Source organism: Nuphar pumila, chromosome 3, assembly GCF_984573655.1.
Source record: "Nuphar pumila chromosome 3, dmNupPumi1.hap1.1, whole genome shotgun sequence".
Lineage (NCBI taxonomy): Eukaryota > Viridiplantae > Streptophyta > Magnoliopsida > Nymphaeales > Nymphaeaceae > Nuphar > Nuphar pumila.
Window position 1 is genome coordinate 77,749,314 of NC_143251.1, and position 14,291 is coordinate 77,763,604.

Here is a 14,291-nt window from a genome sequence, read left to right on the forward strand (position 1 = left end):
GCACAATTGGGGATCGTCTGTATATCCCATGGTGGGTACTTTGCAAAGGCACTTGATGCAGTGCCATGACACATGTTGGGCTAGCCACCCAAGGTAGCAGAGGATGTTGGCATTATTCGAGTGTGCATATTATTGGTCGCAAATACGAGATGACATAGATATGCATGTGAATACTTGCTTGATTTGCCAGCAGGACAAAGTTGTAAACCAAAGATTGGGAAGATTGTTGGAGCCATTGCCTGCACTGAGCCATCCGTGGGAGTGTATCACCATGGACTTCATTGTTAGTTTGCCGAAGGCACAAGGTTGTAGTTCAATTTTGGTGATTGTGGATAAGTTTTCGAAGTATGCTATCTTCGTGTCTGCCTCTGACACCTACTGACACTGGAAAGTTGTTTGTGCAGAAAGTGGTGAAGTATTGAGAAATTTCAAAGAGTATTGTCAGTGATCGAGATGCTTGCTTCACTAGAAAGTTTTGGCATGAGGTATTCTGATTGCTGAGGACATATTTGCATTTCAACACCAGTTTTCATCCATAAACTAATGGACAAACAGAGCGAAATAATGAGTCACCCAAAGATATTGATTGGACTTGCTTGATGTCATTCAATTCTGCTATAATCTACATAAGAGTGAGTCACCCAACCATAATCTATTTAAAGTTTCAACAATGTAGCAGTGACAGACTTCTTACTCTCTTGCTGCACATAGACGTGAAAAAATGCCATATGCATAGTAGTTTGTCAGAAACTGGTAGGACCATATGGAGTTGGAGAAGGTATATTTGAACAAGGCAGCGAATTACATGAACAAATGGGCGGATGAGAAGCATCGACCTACAAAGTTCAACGTTGGAGATAAGGTGTTGGTGAAGCTCTATTCTGAGTGCACTACTACCTTTCGAGGTCACCATCGAAGCCTCATTTGCAAATATGACGAGTCCCTTCACCATCACAAAACACATTGGAAACTTGGCATACAAGTTGAATTTGCCAGCAAAATTTTTGGTGCTTCCAGTCTCACATGTGTCCAACCTGAAGTTATTTTATAAATATGAAGATCCACAACGGAGCACATTTCAGCGTGCTTTGATCCCGCAACACACGCGTTCAACAGCCAGCATCCTAGGCAAAGAACCAGCTCAACCACTCCAACAATTATCTTGGCGAGGTGAAGAAGTACCTGGTGTAATGGAAAGGTCTATTGAAGAGTGAAGCTATGTGGGAGAAAGCAGTCAGTATGTGAAAGCACCATTAGCTTGTGAAGGAGTACCACTCATGATTATCGTTGAAGATGATGCCAACTTAGGTGGTGGAGAGTGTTCTAGATTGCTAAGCTTTTTACTTTTATTGTTTGATGTAGTTGTCTCTTTTTGCTTTCTTTAAGTGCATGTAATGGCCTTTGGCATAAGAACCCTCGGGTATAAGGTGATTTTGGGGTCCCTCCATACTCATTAACTTGCTAATAGAAGTCTATGCTTTCTTACCTTCTTTTATGCTATTTTGCCTCCTTGCTCTCTTTATGTGATTGTGTGCACGCGTAATTGTGCCCACGCGCTTGACAAGCGATGTTTAGCTTGATTTTCGTTGTGTGCTTGAAAGGTTGTTCTAGTGTTGGGGTACACCAGGGCATGCCATGGGGGCCTTCACTTTTAGCCTGTGCCAGTCATGTACTATTGGCCAAATGGTCATGTTCGTTGTAGTCCTGACCAATGTTAATTATCAGTATCAATGCATATCAGTCGATACGCATCATATTAGCAGAATTTTGATATGATGCACGACTGATTCAGCTAATTTTTAATAAATATAAAAATACTAAAAATATTTTTTATTATTTATTTAAATTATTTTAATGGTTTTAACACGTGTCACGTAATAATTTTTTATTAATTTTGGGTTGATACAGAATGATTCAGCTGAGTAGGGATGCACAACGAGCCAATGTAGCTTGGGCTCGACTTGTTTAAGCTCGAGCTCGTTTGAAAAATAAATGACTTGAGCTTGAACAAGTAGTTAAACTCGGTTAGGCTCGATAAACCCGATTAAGATCGATTCACATAATTATATAAAGAAATTAGATTTTATATATGTATATTATTATTTTTTACTTAAACATAAAAAGAGGTGTTAGCTTAGTGGGAAAGTCTTTGGACTTTTTCTAAAGTAGCCTCGATTCAAATCCCATAGCTTACATAGTGCTTTTGACACAAATTTTAAAAAAAAACTTTGAAATTTTTTATATAAATGTGTTCAACTCGAGCCAAAAGCTTGGCTCAGCTCGAGCCAGATTTGAACAACAAGTTTTCTTCCCAAGACGCTGAGCCACACCAAGCTAGGCTTGAACCCTGCTTGTGTGCATCCCTACAGCTGAGTATTGGTATCGGCTGATACAGCTGAATCGGCAGCCCAAAGATTCAGGATCGATACCGATACTGACAACATTGGTCCTGACTCAATAGTCGATACGCTCTACCCTGAAACCAAAGTGGTAACCATCTTCTTTTTTTGGATTTCCCAAAATAACCTCGACTGCCATTGCTCGGATCGTCGTTGTCAAGCTACATGTGCTTGGTTGTCGAACCTAACAGAAAACCCTCATCAGGGATTGCATATTGACTGATCTCCAGTTGATAAAGAGGGCCTCCGCTTGTCTGGTAGGAGCAGCTAGTGCACGTCACCTTGTGTTTGGACGTTGCAGGTTCAATACCCAATGGTATAGTTGCATAACTGTTAGGGTCTGCCCAGAGCCGGACATGTAAAGAGGCCAATGAGGCTTGGGCCTCAGGGCCCCTGGGCCCAAAAAAAATTTAGGGGCCCATTTTTAAGGCCAATGAGTATTGTTGAGGTAGTTTATATAAATATTTTATACATTTTTATTTAATATAATATAAAATATTTGGAATATTATATTTGTTTAATGTGAATGCAAATTTTATTGTTATTTTGATTCTTTAAAAAAAATTGGGAGGCGCTGCCCCCGAACTCCTACTATTAATAGGGGGCCCATTTTTTCCCTCCGCCTCAGGCCCCATAAAACACAGGTACTGCTCTGGGTCTGCCTACCCCCTGGTTTGCCTTTCCAAAAAAAAAATTAACTTTTGAAGTTCCTTCATTTTTCTCATAAAACTAAATGCCATTAGACATCAATGCATGCTTATTTTCTAGCATTTGAATGCTAGCAGCAAACTAAATGGATGGTCTCCCAGCATGATTGGACCATGCTAGGCTAGGCTGCTCTCAAGATTAGGAGTTTAAAGTTGAGGCATAACCCGCCACAAAGTGGGTTGGGATAGTGAGGCTGGGCCTCGGCTATCATATGGGTAGTTAAGGTCATCTCCTTGCACAGGTCTTTGCGACAGTTTTTACCTTGAGAGTCAATCTATGATTTACCCCCGTTATCAGGTGAGTTCGATTCTAGGGAGTCGCTATATGTCATGACATGTAGACTTTTGCCACGTGTCCAAGCCTTTGCAGCTGGAAAAATATGAGGAAATGACCAACACGGGTGCTCCTCGTGATCGGTAAGAGCTGTCAGTGCACGTCCCCTTGTAGTGGGACGTTGCAGGTTCAAAACCCAATGGTAACCAGTGGGGGTCTGCCCAACACCGGCTAGACTTTAAAAAAAAAACGCGGAGAAATGGAGGCAATGTCTTCTCATTTTCCTTTCAAATTGAAAAAAAAATGTAGAAAAGAAAGAAGGAAGGTGGTGGGTTGATGCCCACTCCAGAGTTGAAGGAGAAGAAGCGGGAGGATGACAACAATGATCTTGATCGAGGGTCGTCATAGTTATCGTCTGCTGCACCGAACACACCAGATCTATGACACTAGAGTACCGGACGTCCCTGCTGTTGCCGGAATCCATTGGATCTGCTGTTGCCGGAGAATGGTCATGCTTTGAGAGAGCTCTGATTTGAGAAATAGAGGGTTTTGAAGGAGAGAGAGAACTCTGATTTGGGAGGAAGGTTTTGAGGAAGAGAGACTTTAAGGTGGTTGTTGGAGTGGACATCGCTCATGACTTGTACGGCACCCCTCTCCATGTGCACCGCACCTCACAGGCGTGCACAGGAAGAAAACATTTTCCACACTTTTTTTTCAATTTAGAAGGGCAAAATAAGGAAACAATGCCCCCCATTTTCCGACGTTCCTCAAACCGGACTAGCTACAAGGCACCGGGTGTCTCCGTATAACTAAACCAAAAAAAAAAAAATTTAAAGCACAGTTCCAAGGCGCTCGTGGCCTTTGCTGATTGGAGTGCCTCTTGCATAAGGGACCCAGCAGCAATAACCACTTGAACACGCAACATTTTTACCATAAAAAAGTGTTTAAAATTTAAACTAGTTGTACACAGCAAAAAAGGAAAACTGATATATAACTCGAAGCAAGCACCATCAGATTCCCCAAGCCAAATTTTAGAATAAAAAAGTCCCACACCCCATCACGATTCCCCCCCCCCCGACAAACCAACATTAACCCAAGCCCTAATGATAGTAAATATTGTAACAAAACCCATCTATTTTACCTTTTACAAAAAATAAAACCAAATTAACAGCGCACAGGGATACGGATGAGATGCCCTTTCCTCTCTCCCTTCCTTTGCCTTCCAAAACGAATACCACCACAAAAACTCCCATTGTCCCATCAACCAAGAAAGAAGTAATCCATCCAATCATCTAGCCCATTACATATAACCTTCGACCTCATTCAAAAAGGGAAACCTCCCCAATTCTTCTTCTTTTTCTTTTCTATAAAGAGAGAGAGAGATTTGTCCCCAAAACTCCTAAGCATCCCTCCTAGTGATCAAGACATAGAAGCTCAAGATGGCACAAAGAGCAGCGACGATGTTACCTTCCTTGAGCATGATTTTCAGGGCAAGCCCCGAGATCTCGATGGTGATCTTCCGACCCTCCAGGACGAGCGCCCGGCTAGGTTTGCCGGCGAAGGCCAGCAGCACCAAGATGGTGATCCACGTGACCAGCATGGAAGGGACGGCGAGGGCGAGGACGGCGAGCATCGACAGGAGGCCGAAGACCACGCCGAACAGCACGGACGCGTAAACGGCGGGCCATCGTAAGATGGTGGAATCGGTGGTGGCGGTGGTGGTGGTGGTGGTGTACCAGGAGAGTATGGAGCGGAGGAAGGTCCATGAGAAGGAGAGGAGGAGAGCGTAGACGAGCACAAAGAGGGCCACCCAAGTCCTTCTCTTGCTCATCAGTTTTAGAACCAAGGAGTCGGGAAGAAGAGGGTCTGCCATCCAAACAAAGAGCTGGGCTTGGGCTATGTCCTTCCTCCTCTTTCTTTACTCTCTTTTCATGCGGTGTGGTGGTGGAGGTGGGGGGACTTTTGGATGGTGTTTCTCTTTCTTTCCCTTTTGCTGTTTTTTAGGGTCACTTGGGATTTTACTGAACAAAGGTGTGGGCTGCTGCTGCTGCTGCTGCTGGGGATCTGTTTTGTTTGTGTTGGGTTGGGTTGCAGGAGAGCAGTGGTTTGCTTGTGATGAAAGGGGAGAATTTCTTTTAGTCAACAAATATGCACCGGTCTTGGGCATCCGATGGGATGTTTGAAAGACATTGCTGCCCTTCATCCGATGTTTTAATCGTTTTCTTTTTTCGAAGAAAATAACAATTTTATTAATAATAAATAGATAACAAGGAAAATTTTAAATACACACCAAACTTTTCAATTTAATTCAGATTCAAACTTTTGAAGATTTCAATTATCCATTAAAGTTTTGCTTGGGTTAAACAAATATCACCTGCATTACCGTAACCTCCGTTAATAATCTATTAGAATGACCAATATATCAATATAAAATAGGTGATAAATTTTTCTCGAACAAAAAAGCTTTGATTATTAAAATTTTTATCCTCATTCATCCATGTATTCTCCCAATTCCCTAATTTATCGGCCGCTCTCTCTCTCTCTCCATTTCTGAAACTTATCCTCATTTTATGCATGTATTCTCCCTGTTCCCTAATTCATCGGCAGTTCTTTCTCTCGACTTCGGCAAGCACGCGTGTTTTTTCCATTACCATCTAGTCACATTTACTGTATCTCTTCACATATTAACATTTTTCTGAAAGTGAAACTGATTAACATTAAGAAAAAATAATTTTCAGCTAATGACAAAATAATGAATTGAAGAAGCAAATAATGGTAAATTATATAAGATAAAACTATATTGTTACTGAAATGTTACTATAGTATAAAGTAAGAATGCATAAAGATGGAGATCTATTTATGTCAAACTTGGATGTAACCCACTTTATTCGAGCATGAAAAGTGAGAGGTTTCACCAATTTTTGGTGGATCGTGAAGAACAACTGATGTTTAGATCCTATAAAACATTCATGGTTTTTTTCCAATGTTTGAGTTAGATTTCCAACCAAATCTTGACATATTTTCAAGAATATAATCGTAGTTTTGGTCAATATCTGACTAAGCCCATATTCAACCATTTTTATTCCAGATGTTACGGGTAGGGCCATCAATGGCTTTGGACTGTATTCACAACCTGACCTGATCCAAACCCAAATTCTCGGGTATGGGATCAAAACATTACATCAACCCAACAAAAGTAACATGCTATCGGGTTTGGCTTATTACTTTTAGTGTTTTATTTGTATTTTTACTAAAAGTAAACTCTTTAAATTATGAGAATCTAGTTAAGGATTTTATTTTATTGACCCAACAAAACTGAATTCTTGAAAATGGGTCTAAAATTAGATCTAGATCCAACTCAAACATCACAAAGAAATCATGGATTCATATGGGACAGACCATATTCAATCTATTTTTATTCCTTATTGAAAGTATTATATGCATTTGCTACAAGGGTAAGATAATAATTTTGAATTATTAGAGGTCAAACTGACTTTAAATAAGGTAATCGTGATTGGACTTTCAAAGCAAAGATAAAATAGTAATTTTAATCAAGTATGAGGAGAAGCTTCAACGTGCAGTTCAATTGTTGTAAGGGTAAAATAATAATTTTCAAACGGGTTAGGGTTAGGGTAAGTCAAGGGCAAACTAAGAGCAGATCATAGATACGGGACATTTGATTAACGGTGATAAACCTTTGGTGCATAATTGAAAACCCCAAAAGTTTAGTTTGCATATGAATTAGACTCAAATTTTTGGTATGTATTTGAAAATTTCTCTAAATAATATAATCTTAGTGTTAAGGAGGACTCAACCAATAAAGCTTAAAAAGAAAAGGAATTAACTAGAATCAGAGCTAGTAATCAGTTCACATCTTGGGATCCTCATCGGATCCTAACCAGGTAAAAGATGTCTATTTAGAGGGTACACAAGATCGAGGAAGCAGTGAAAACTTTACTGAAAGTGTGTCTGTTTCTCTCTTTCCAAGTGTACCACCATGCAAGTATAAGCTAGTAGCACCAAACAAAGTACCAATGTTGGTTTAGGTGATCTGTCGCATATCCAATAATCAAGTCCCTAGCAAAAGACTGTTCTTGACAATCCAAGTGTGATAGAACTTGGCTCTCTAAGGATCGGGTCAAAATGAGGCAAGCCCGAATGCGAGGTCTCGTGCATAAAAAACAACACCGCAATAGAGGTGGGGAGTCGAAAGGCATGTCCGGCTAGGCAGGAAGCCCAGCACTGGAGGCGGCACATGGCTTGAGGGAGAGGCTCATGTCCCAGGGCAGGGCAGGGGACACGATCACATGAATCGTGAAGGAGGGAAGAGCAAGTTTGATCAGGGACTCAATCAAGGGAGGACGGTTGAGTGTGTCTCAGGGCTGGGACATGTCAAGAGGGGCAATCCGCAGGGGGTAAAGATGAACGACTCACTGAGCGAGTGTATGGATCAAGGTAAAAGTGAGGGCTCAACTGAAAGGGAAAAATATGTTTTCAACTAGCCGACAATGAATAGAGATGAACGAGTATTGAGGGAGCCAAGTCTTGCCCTCTGAAAGCACTTACACACAAGAACCAAACCAAAATAAAACTTAGAGGTTGAATTCAATAAATCTCAATAAAAATAATAGAGAATGTACATGCCTATTTATATAATAAAAATGAAGAATATGAGAGTTAATCTAAGAGAGTTAGTGTTAATCTACACATCTACAATCTCACCCTAGATATTGGGCTTATCCTGAACTAGCTGAGAGTCCACCCTGGATGGGACTTTAGGGAAAGTCATGGTATAAGCGAGATTTTCTTTTTGCACAATCCCAAATGGGCAAGACTCCAGCTGGGTAGATCTGGGGTGGATCCGGCGGGTCGAATCTGAAGTGTACTCATTGTTCGTAACAATCCACCCCTCTCAAACATGCCTTATCATCAAGGTAGGATCTCGAGGAACATCTTTGTAATCAACCTCTTTTCTTGGATCAAACACCGAGGTAGGATATTATCCTTTTATCATAAGTCAGTTATCTAAGTAGCAGCTTAGATGGTGCACAAATAATTGCTTGTCAATTATACCAAATGTCATCTTGAACAGACATCAGGTTGTTGTAACCTTACCAGCGACTTACCATAGTGATAACCCACAACTATCGTAGGGGCAACAATCGGCAAGGATATATGAGCACTCATTTTGCCCACAAATGCATCGAGCTCTTACTATGCTTCGATGTACCCATAGCTTCTTCTATCTCTTCATTAGAATCTTCATTGGACGTGATTGTCCTCACAATGGTTGACTATAGTTACTCTCAACAACTATGAAAACCCGAGTGTCGGATTTTGAGTATTTTGCGTTTTACACATAATTCATGCCAAATTTAAGGTTGTGGCTCACGCGATTGTCTAGAAATTTTAATTTTGAATCCAATGCAATGAACTGTGCTGCAAGATTTCTCATGGATTGAAGGGAATCGTGATTCTATTTGTGTTGGACTAGGTACCTCGCTACAGTGCCACGGGTGGGATGATTGCGATGCTCATTGTCCCACATCAAGAGTAAGGGAACTCATAATCAAAGTTGAGCCTCCCTTTTGTTTGAAAGAGGGAGCGAGGTCACTGTTAAGCTAGCATCTTTATGGAGTTGTTGTATCGATTCATTGTTAGAGGCTTGCAAATTGAATAAGAAAGCAGGTAGATCGGCCTCATCCATAATGTGGTCGACTGCCTCACACGGTTGGTCAAAGAAAGTTTCTAAATCAGCATCTAACAACACGTGATCCATGGCCTCACATGGGTTATCAAAGATTGAAGCAAGGTTCACATCATGGAGAACTAGATCCATTTTCTGACATTCTTCGCATGGTCCCACAAAGAACAATAGAAGATCCGCAAAATAAATGATCCAGTCTAGATTTGATCTTGCCCTTTGTTCAATGGATTCACACAACCACTTCTTCATATCTCGCACGATGTCGTCTATCATAGGGTAGAGCTCAGTCTGTAGCTCTACTATGAGTTATTGGCTTTCATGGGTCACCATGATTCCATGTCAGGAGTTGCCTGCATGCAGAACAAAATGTTGTTGATCTGAAGTTCGGGTGGTGTAGAGGGGTAGGCTAGTTTTAAGGCAAAATCTGAGTTTAGTCATCTGGTCAGGTATGCAAAACAAATTTTTTTTCAGGCTTTTTAAATAGTCATAAATAATTTGTTTCTGGGATGGGCTATATAGATTTAATTTGGTTTTCTGGTTTCAAATAGGGTTCAAAGATCAGAGCAAATCTCAATGATCTAGATGAATTTTTGAGATTTGTGAAAGGGGTTTAAAAGCTAAGAGTGTATACTCATAAGGAAATTTTTTTAGGATTGTATGGATTAGGATCAGACCTAGAAAATGTTAGGTCATCAGGATCCAACAATGAATCTGATGGGTTTTGGTAAAATGTATATCTACAGATCAGGATATTTTTTTTATGTGTAAATTGAGTTCGGTTTAGGACAGGTAAGCTAACTATAGTGAATTTTTTATAATTTTTAGGTTTGTCAAACTACAGGGATGAATTCTTGAAATCTAGACTTGGATGCAGGCCTGAAAAAAATCAAGCCTCATGACCACTAAGCTGTTGGGACTATCTTACGGATCCAAAAGACACAAAAAACATCCTGGAAAACATGAATCAAACTGAATCCTCCAGATTTGGTGTAGATTAACATTGGGTCTGATGTAACTCCACTCACGATAAAACAATGACTTAATAAAAAAAATGATTTCAAAATTAAATATGAGTGTCAAATCGAACGTGATTAAAAACTGTGAAGGGCATGGGCCCTTGTTGTGTTGCCCAAAGCAATCGGTTGGATAACGTAGTTCCTAGGAATGATGCTTTGATACCAATGTTAGAAACCTGACCCTTAGAGAGGGACAATTTCTATAAATCCAGCCATAGGATCTCTCATGCAGAAAAAAATGGAAAATAGAGAAATTTATTCACGATCTAGCTAGGCTCTATGTCTGCTAGGACCAACAATAGGGTAGAGAGAGAATATTGATTCCTCTGGATGGGTTGCTGCTGAGGAAGGCGTTGAAGAAGAGAGAAAGAAAAAGTGTTAATTAGGGTTCCATGAACATGATGAACAAAAAGAGAATCAGTCTACTAATTTCATTCATAATTAATCAAGAATAATAACACTTATTTATAGAGTCTATGAAAGAGTCCTAAAATAAATAAGATCTCTTGAATTCAAAAAAAATAAAAGTCCCAAAATGAATAAGAGTTCAAGAAGGGAGGGATATCCTCCATAGTGCTCCTGATTTATAACTCAATTTTTAGAGTAATTTTTTTTATGCAAGGCATTATCAATGGCATTGATCCAACCAAACTAAGCACTAGGGGGTCCGCCTGAATGCAAGCCTAAGTGTATATTAGCCCACTAGAACTAAGTTCGAGAAAGAGACATCCAATGACAAGAACCTCTTATCAAAAAAATAAAGAGAGTGCAAAAAATGTAAAATCGTGAATGCTACAGACATCATATAACCCATAAACTAATCAAATAAATTTCATAAATTTTAAAATCATCATTCACACTTAATTAAATTAAAAATATTCATAATAGGTCAGGTTTAGAACCAATAAAGCCAATCTCGGAGTCCAATGCCAAAACCCCCATAGCATCCCAAAACAAAACCTTGTCAGTCCAATCGTCCAAGTTCAAAAAGAACTATCTAATCAAGACTCCTCACCTAAAATGTTAAAATTATATGTGGTAAGAACAATATCCTCAAGTATGAAAAAATCACACAAACAATACACATATTAAAATATCACCAAGTAATTTCAGATATTCAATAACTTAACTAGAACAAGCATTAATCAGAACTAAATTCAATTGCAATAATTAACACACACATTCCTAAAGAATAACATTTAATAATTCATATATTTATGTCACATTTTATGCACAAATAGTTAATGCATGAACAACTAATTAATGCATGAACTTATAGTGCAAAAATGTTTTGATATCACAATTACATGTGGGTAGTACACAGTCCTAATCGGAGAAGAAGGCAATGACCCAGGATGTATATTCAAACAATTTGTGACTTATTAACTTAGCCTTATACGACTCTTTAGGTCTTGGCGTTGGGCGATCTGATGTTGAGAGAGACCCAGACCCTCTAACTCGATATATCAATATCTGTTCTGCTAAAATACATACATACCACCCCACGACTGCAGTGATAGCTTAGTCCACTCTCTTCGTGGTTGATGAAAAGCATCATTTCATGCTATAAATAAATTTTACAGAGTCAATAGTATCACTTACACTCTTCTTGTAAGCCACAAGAGAATTAGTTCATATTTCACCTTTTATTCAATCAATTATCTTGTCATTCATGCCTTATTTCATTTAACCATACCCAAGGTTAATGGCCACCAATTCAGGCACAAACATAGCCACATTTAAGGCTCAAGCATGCATAAGTTCAATTGGTTAACAAATTAAGTAGTGATGCGAGAAGCGAAGGTTAAAAAAATATCTCAATGCATGTAGCATGAAGAAATTTGGATGCATAAGAAGCTATAATTGAAGCACATATAAAGTGACGTGAGCATACATAAAACTTGTGTTTTTACTTAAATATATTTTAAATCCTTTTACCTTTTCTCAAAAAAAATCTTTAAGGCTTTTAGTTTTACCCAAAAAATACTTGTTATTTGTGAGTTTTATAACAAAAATAATTTCAAAAATAAATAATAATTTTTTTTTAACAAAAAATGCATTTACAGCACCAACAAAAAGTGTGTTATTAAAAGAAAAGAGCTTTCCATAAAACTAATTGGTAGGCCGTGGGATGACTCTTTTGACCTAGGGCTAGCCCAAACTAGGCCTAGGGACACCCTATCAAATTGATGGGTTAGGCTTGACTTGGTCCAGCCTGATCGGCCCCGTCAATTTGCACATCTAATCACGCAATAAAATTCCCAATAAGGGGGTTTGGGTCAAGGTAGGCAATTGCCCACCATCACCTAAATATTGTGCCTCCCCAAATTGACACCTCTCTCTCTCTCTCTCTCTCTCTCTCTCTCTCTATATATATATATATATATAGAGAGAGAGAGAGAGAGAGAGGAAAAGTGGTGGTTGCCTACCATTTTTTTAGCCTACTGTCATTCTATCACAAGCAAATGGTCATTTCAAGTTGTTTTTTGCAACTTTGATCCTCAAGATGTGTTCAACATAGTTGATTTGCTAGGAAACAATACTTGAATTGTTTTTTGATAAAAATCATGATTTTTTAAGTCATGAATATTTATGGAAATTTTAGACCATGGATTTTTAAATTTTTATAGAAACCTATTTGCTAGTCGGAATTGGACGATCAAGAGTCGATTCTAAGATCAAGCATACATTTGTATTGTCGGATTTAAAGAAAACCTTCAAAAGCCCGACTGATAGGCTGGGGTAGGCTAGAAAGACAAATTGGTCAGTGCCTAACATTATGGTTGTATGATCCAAATAAGATCCAACGGCTTGCCTCTTTTCTACTCATGTACATCATCTGCACCTCCCTCTCCTTCAGTGCGATACCCTCACCCTGCCTCATTGTGCCCTGCCGAATATTTACGACTCCCTCTCCCTCTCTTTTTTTCCCTCTCCCTCGCTCTCTATCTCCCTTTCCTTCATTGTGACACCCTCACCCTGCTCCATCGTGCCCCGGTAGAGATTTGTGACTCCCTTCCTCTCTCTCTCACTTTCCATCTCCCTCTCCCTTTCCTTATTCTTTACTGAAACACTGTCACCTTGCCCAGTTGTGTCCTATCGGAGCTGAGCACCCTCATCGTGCCCCTCTGGAGATTGAAAAACCGTCAAAAATTTATAGTTGACGTGATGATTTGGGCTGCTTTCTTTTGGGCTCTCCAATGTAAGTATGCTATTTATGGAGAGCAAATGAAGCTACACTCCTAAAAAAGATGAATTGAGGACTTCTTCACACAAAAGCAAAGCGAGCAACGGCTAGCAAGATGAAAACCTATTTTCTTGAGGCGGAGTTTTGAGTTAATTACGTCATGAATAATCATCCAACCCATAAGGGACCCTCTACATGGGAGCCTCGTATACCATAATGTATGCTTTGTGAACCAAGAGGGAGAGGGAAGCCCAAGAAAGTGATACATCGATGACGTAGAGAAGAGTCTATCACTAGTTAGTGATCACCAAATCAAGTCATCCTAGTGGGATAAGGAGTGACTTGACAACACATTCATGAGAGCAATATATTGAAGCAAAACCAAGTCTGAAGGATCCCTTCTTTGAACAATGTCCCACGCTTCCTCTGAAGATGACCAAAAATCACACTTTCCCATACTTGGCTCTAGCGAGATCATAAACTAATGGGAATGAGTCTTTAAGCAGAGTTTCACCGCACCACACATCTTGCCAAAAAAAGGTGTTGTTACCACTACCAACTTCTACATGAACTGCTTCAGTGAATGGGTCCAAAGCCAAAAATCATCCCTTCCAAATCCCGAAACTCTTTCTCCACCTATGATTTTTGGACCATTTCCAAGGACAACCCACTAATCCATTTTTTTTTAAACTAGACCGAAGCACCCCTCTCCCCTATATATTCGTCATAACCACTTTGCCAAAAGCGCGGTATTAACAATTGTGAAATGACTACCAATTAGTGGGCACCTTTGATCTTCCCGCCAAAGATCACATCCATATAAATTTTTGAAATAAGGAGTTAAGGTGTTTTTCCACTCTTTTTGGATTTTTAAAAATTTATAGGAAATGATTCGCCAAGCAAGAGATGTTGTAGCGAACAAGGTTGATTATACCCGCCCTAAGGAGAAAGGGTGATGCAAATGACTGAATTTTTTCATAAATTCTATCCTCCACCAAACT

The 14,291-nt window shown here is 39.5% G+C and overlaps 1 protein-coding gene across 1 annotated transcript; it reads right to left on the reverse strand.

The window, feature by feature from the left end:
• Positions 1 to 4,323: 4,323 nt before the first annotated feature.
• LOC149843064 (uncharacterized) lies at positions 4,324 to 5,665 on the reverse strand. Its single transcript, XM_090001682.1, has one exon. The coding sequence runs from the start codon at positions 5,251 to 5,253 to the stop codon at positions 4,780 to 4,782; it is 474 nt and encodes a 157-aa protein (XP_089857808.1). The 5' UTR covers positions 5,254 to 5,665; the 3' UTR covers positions 4,324 to 4,779.
• Positions 5,666 to 14,291: the final 8,626 nt, after the last annotated feature.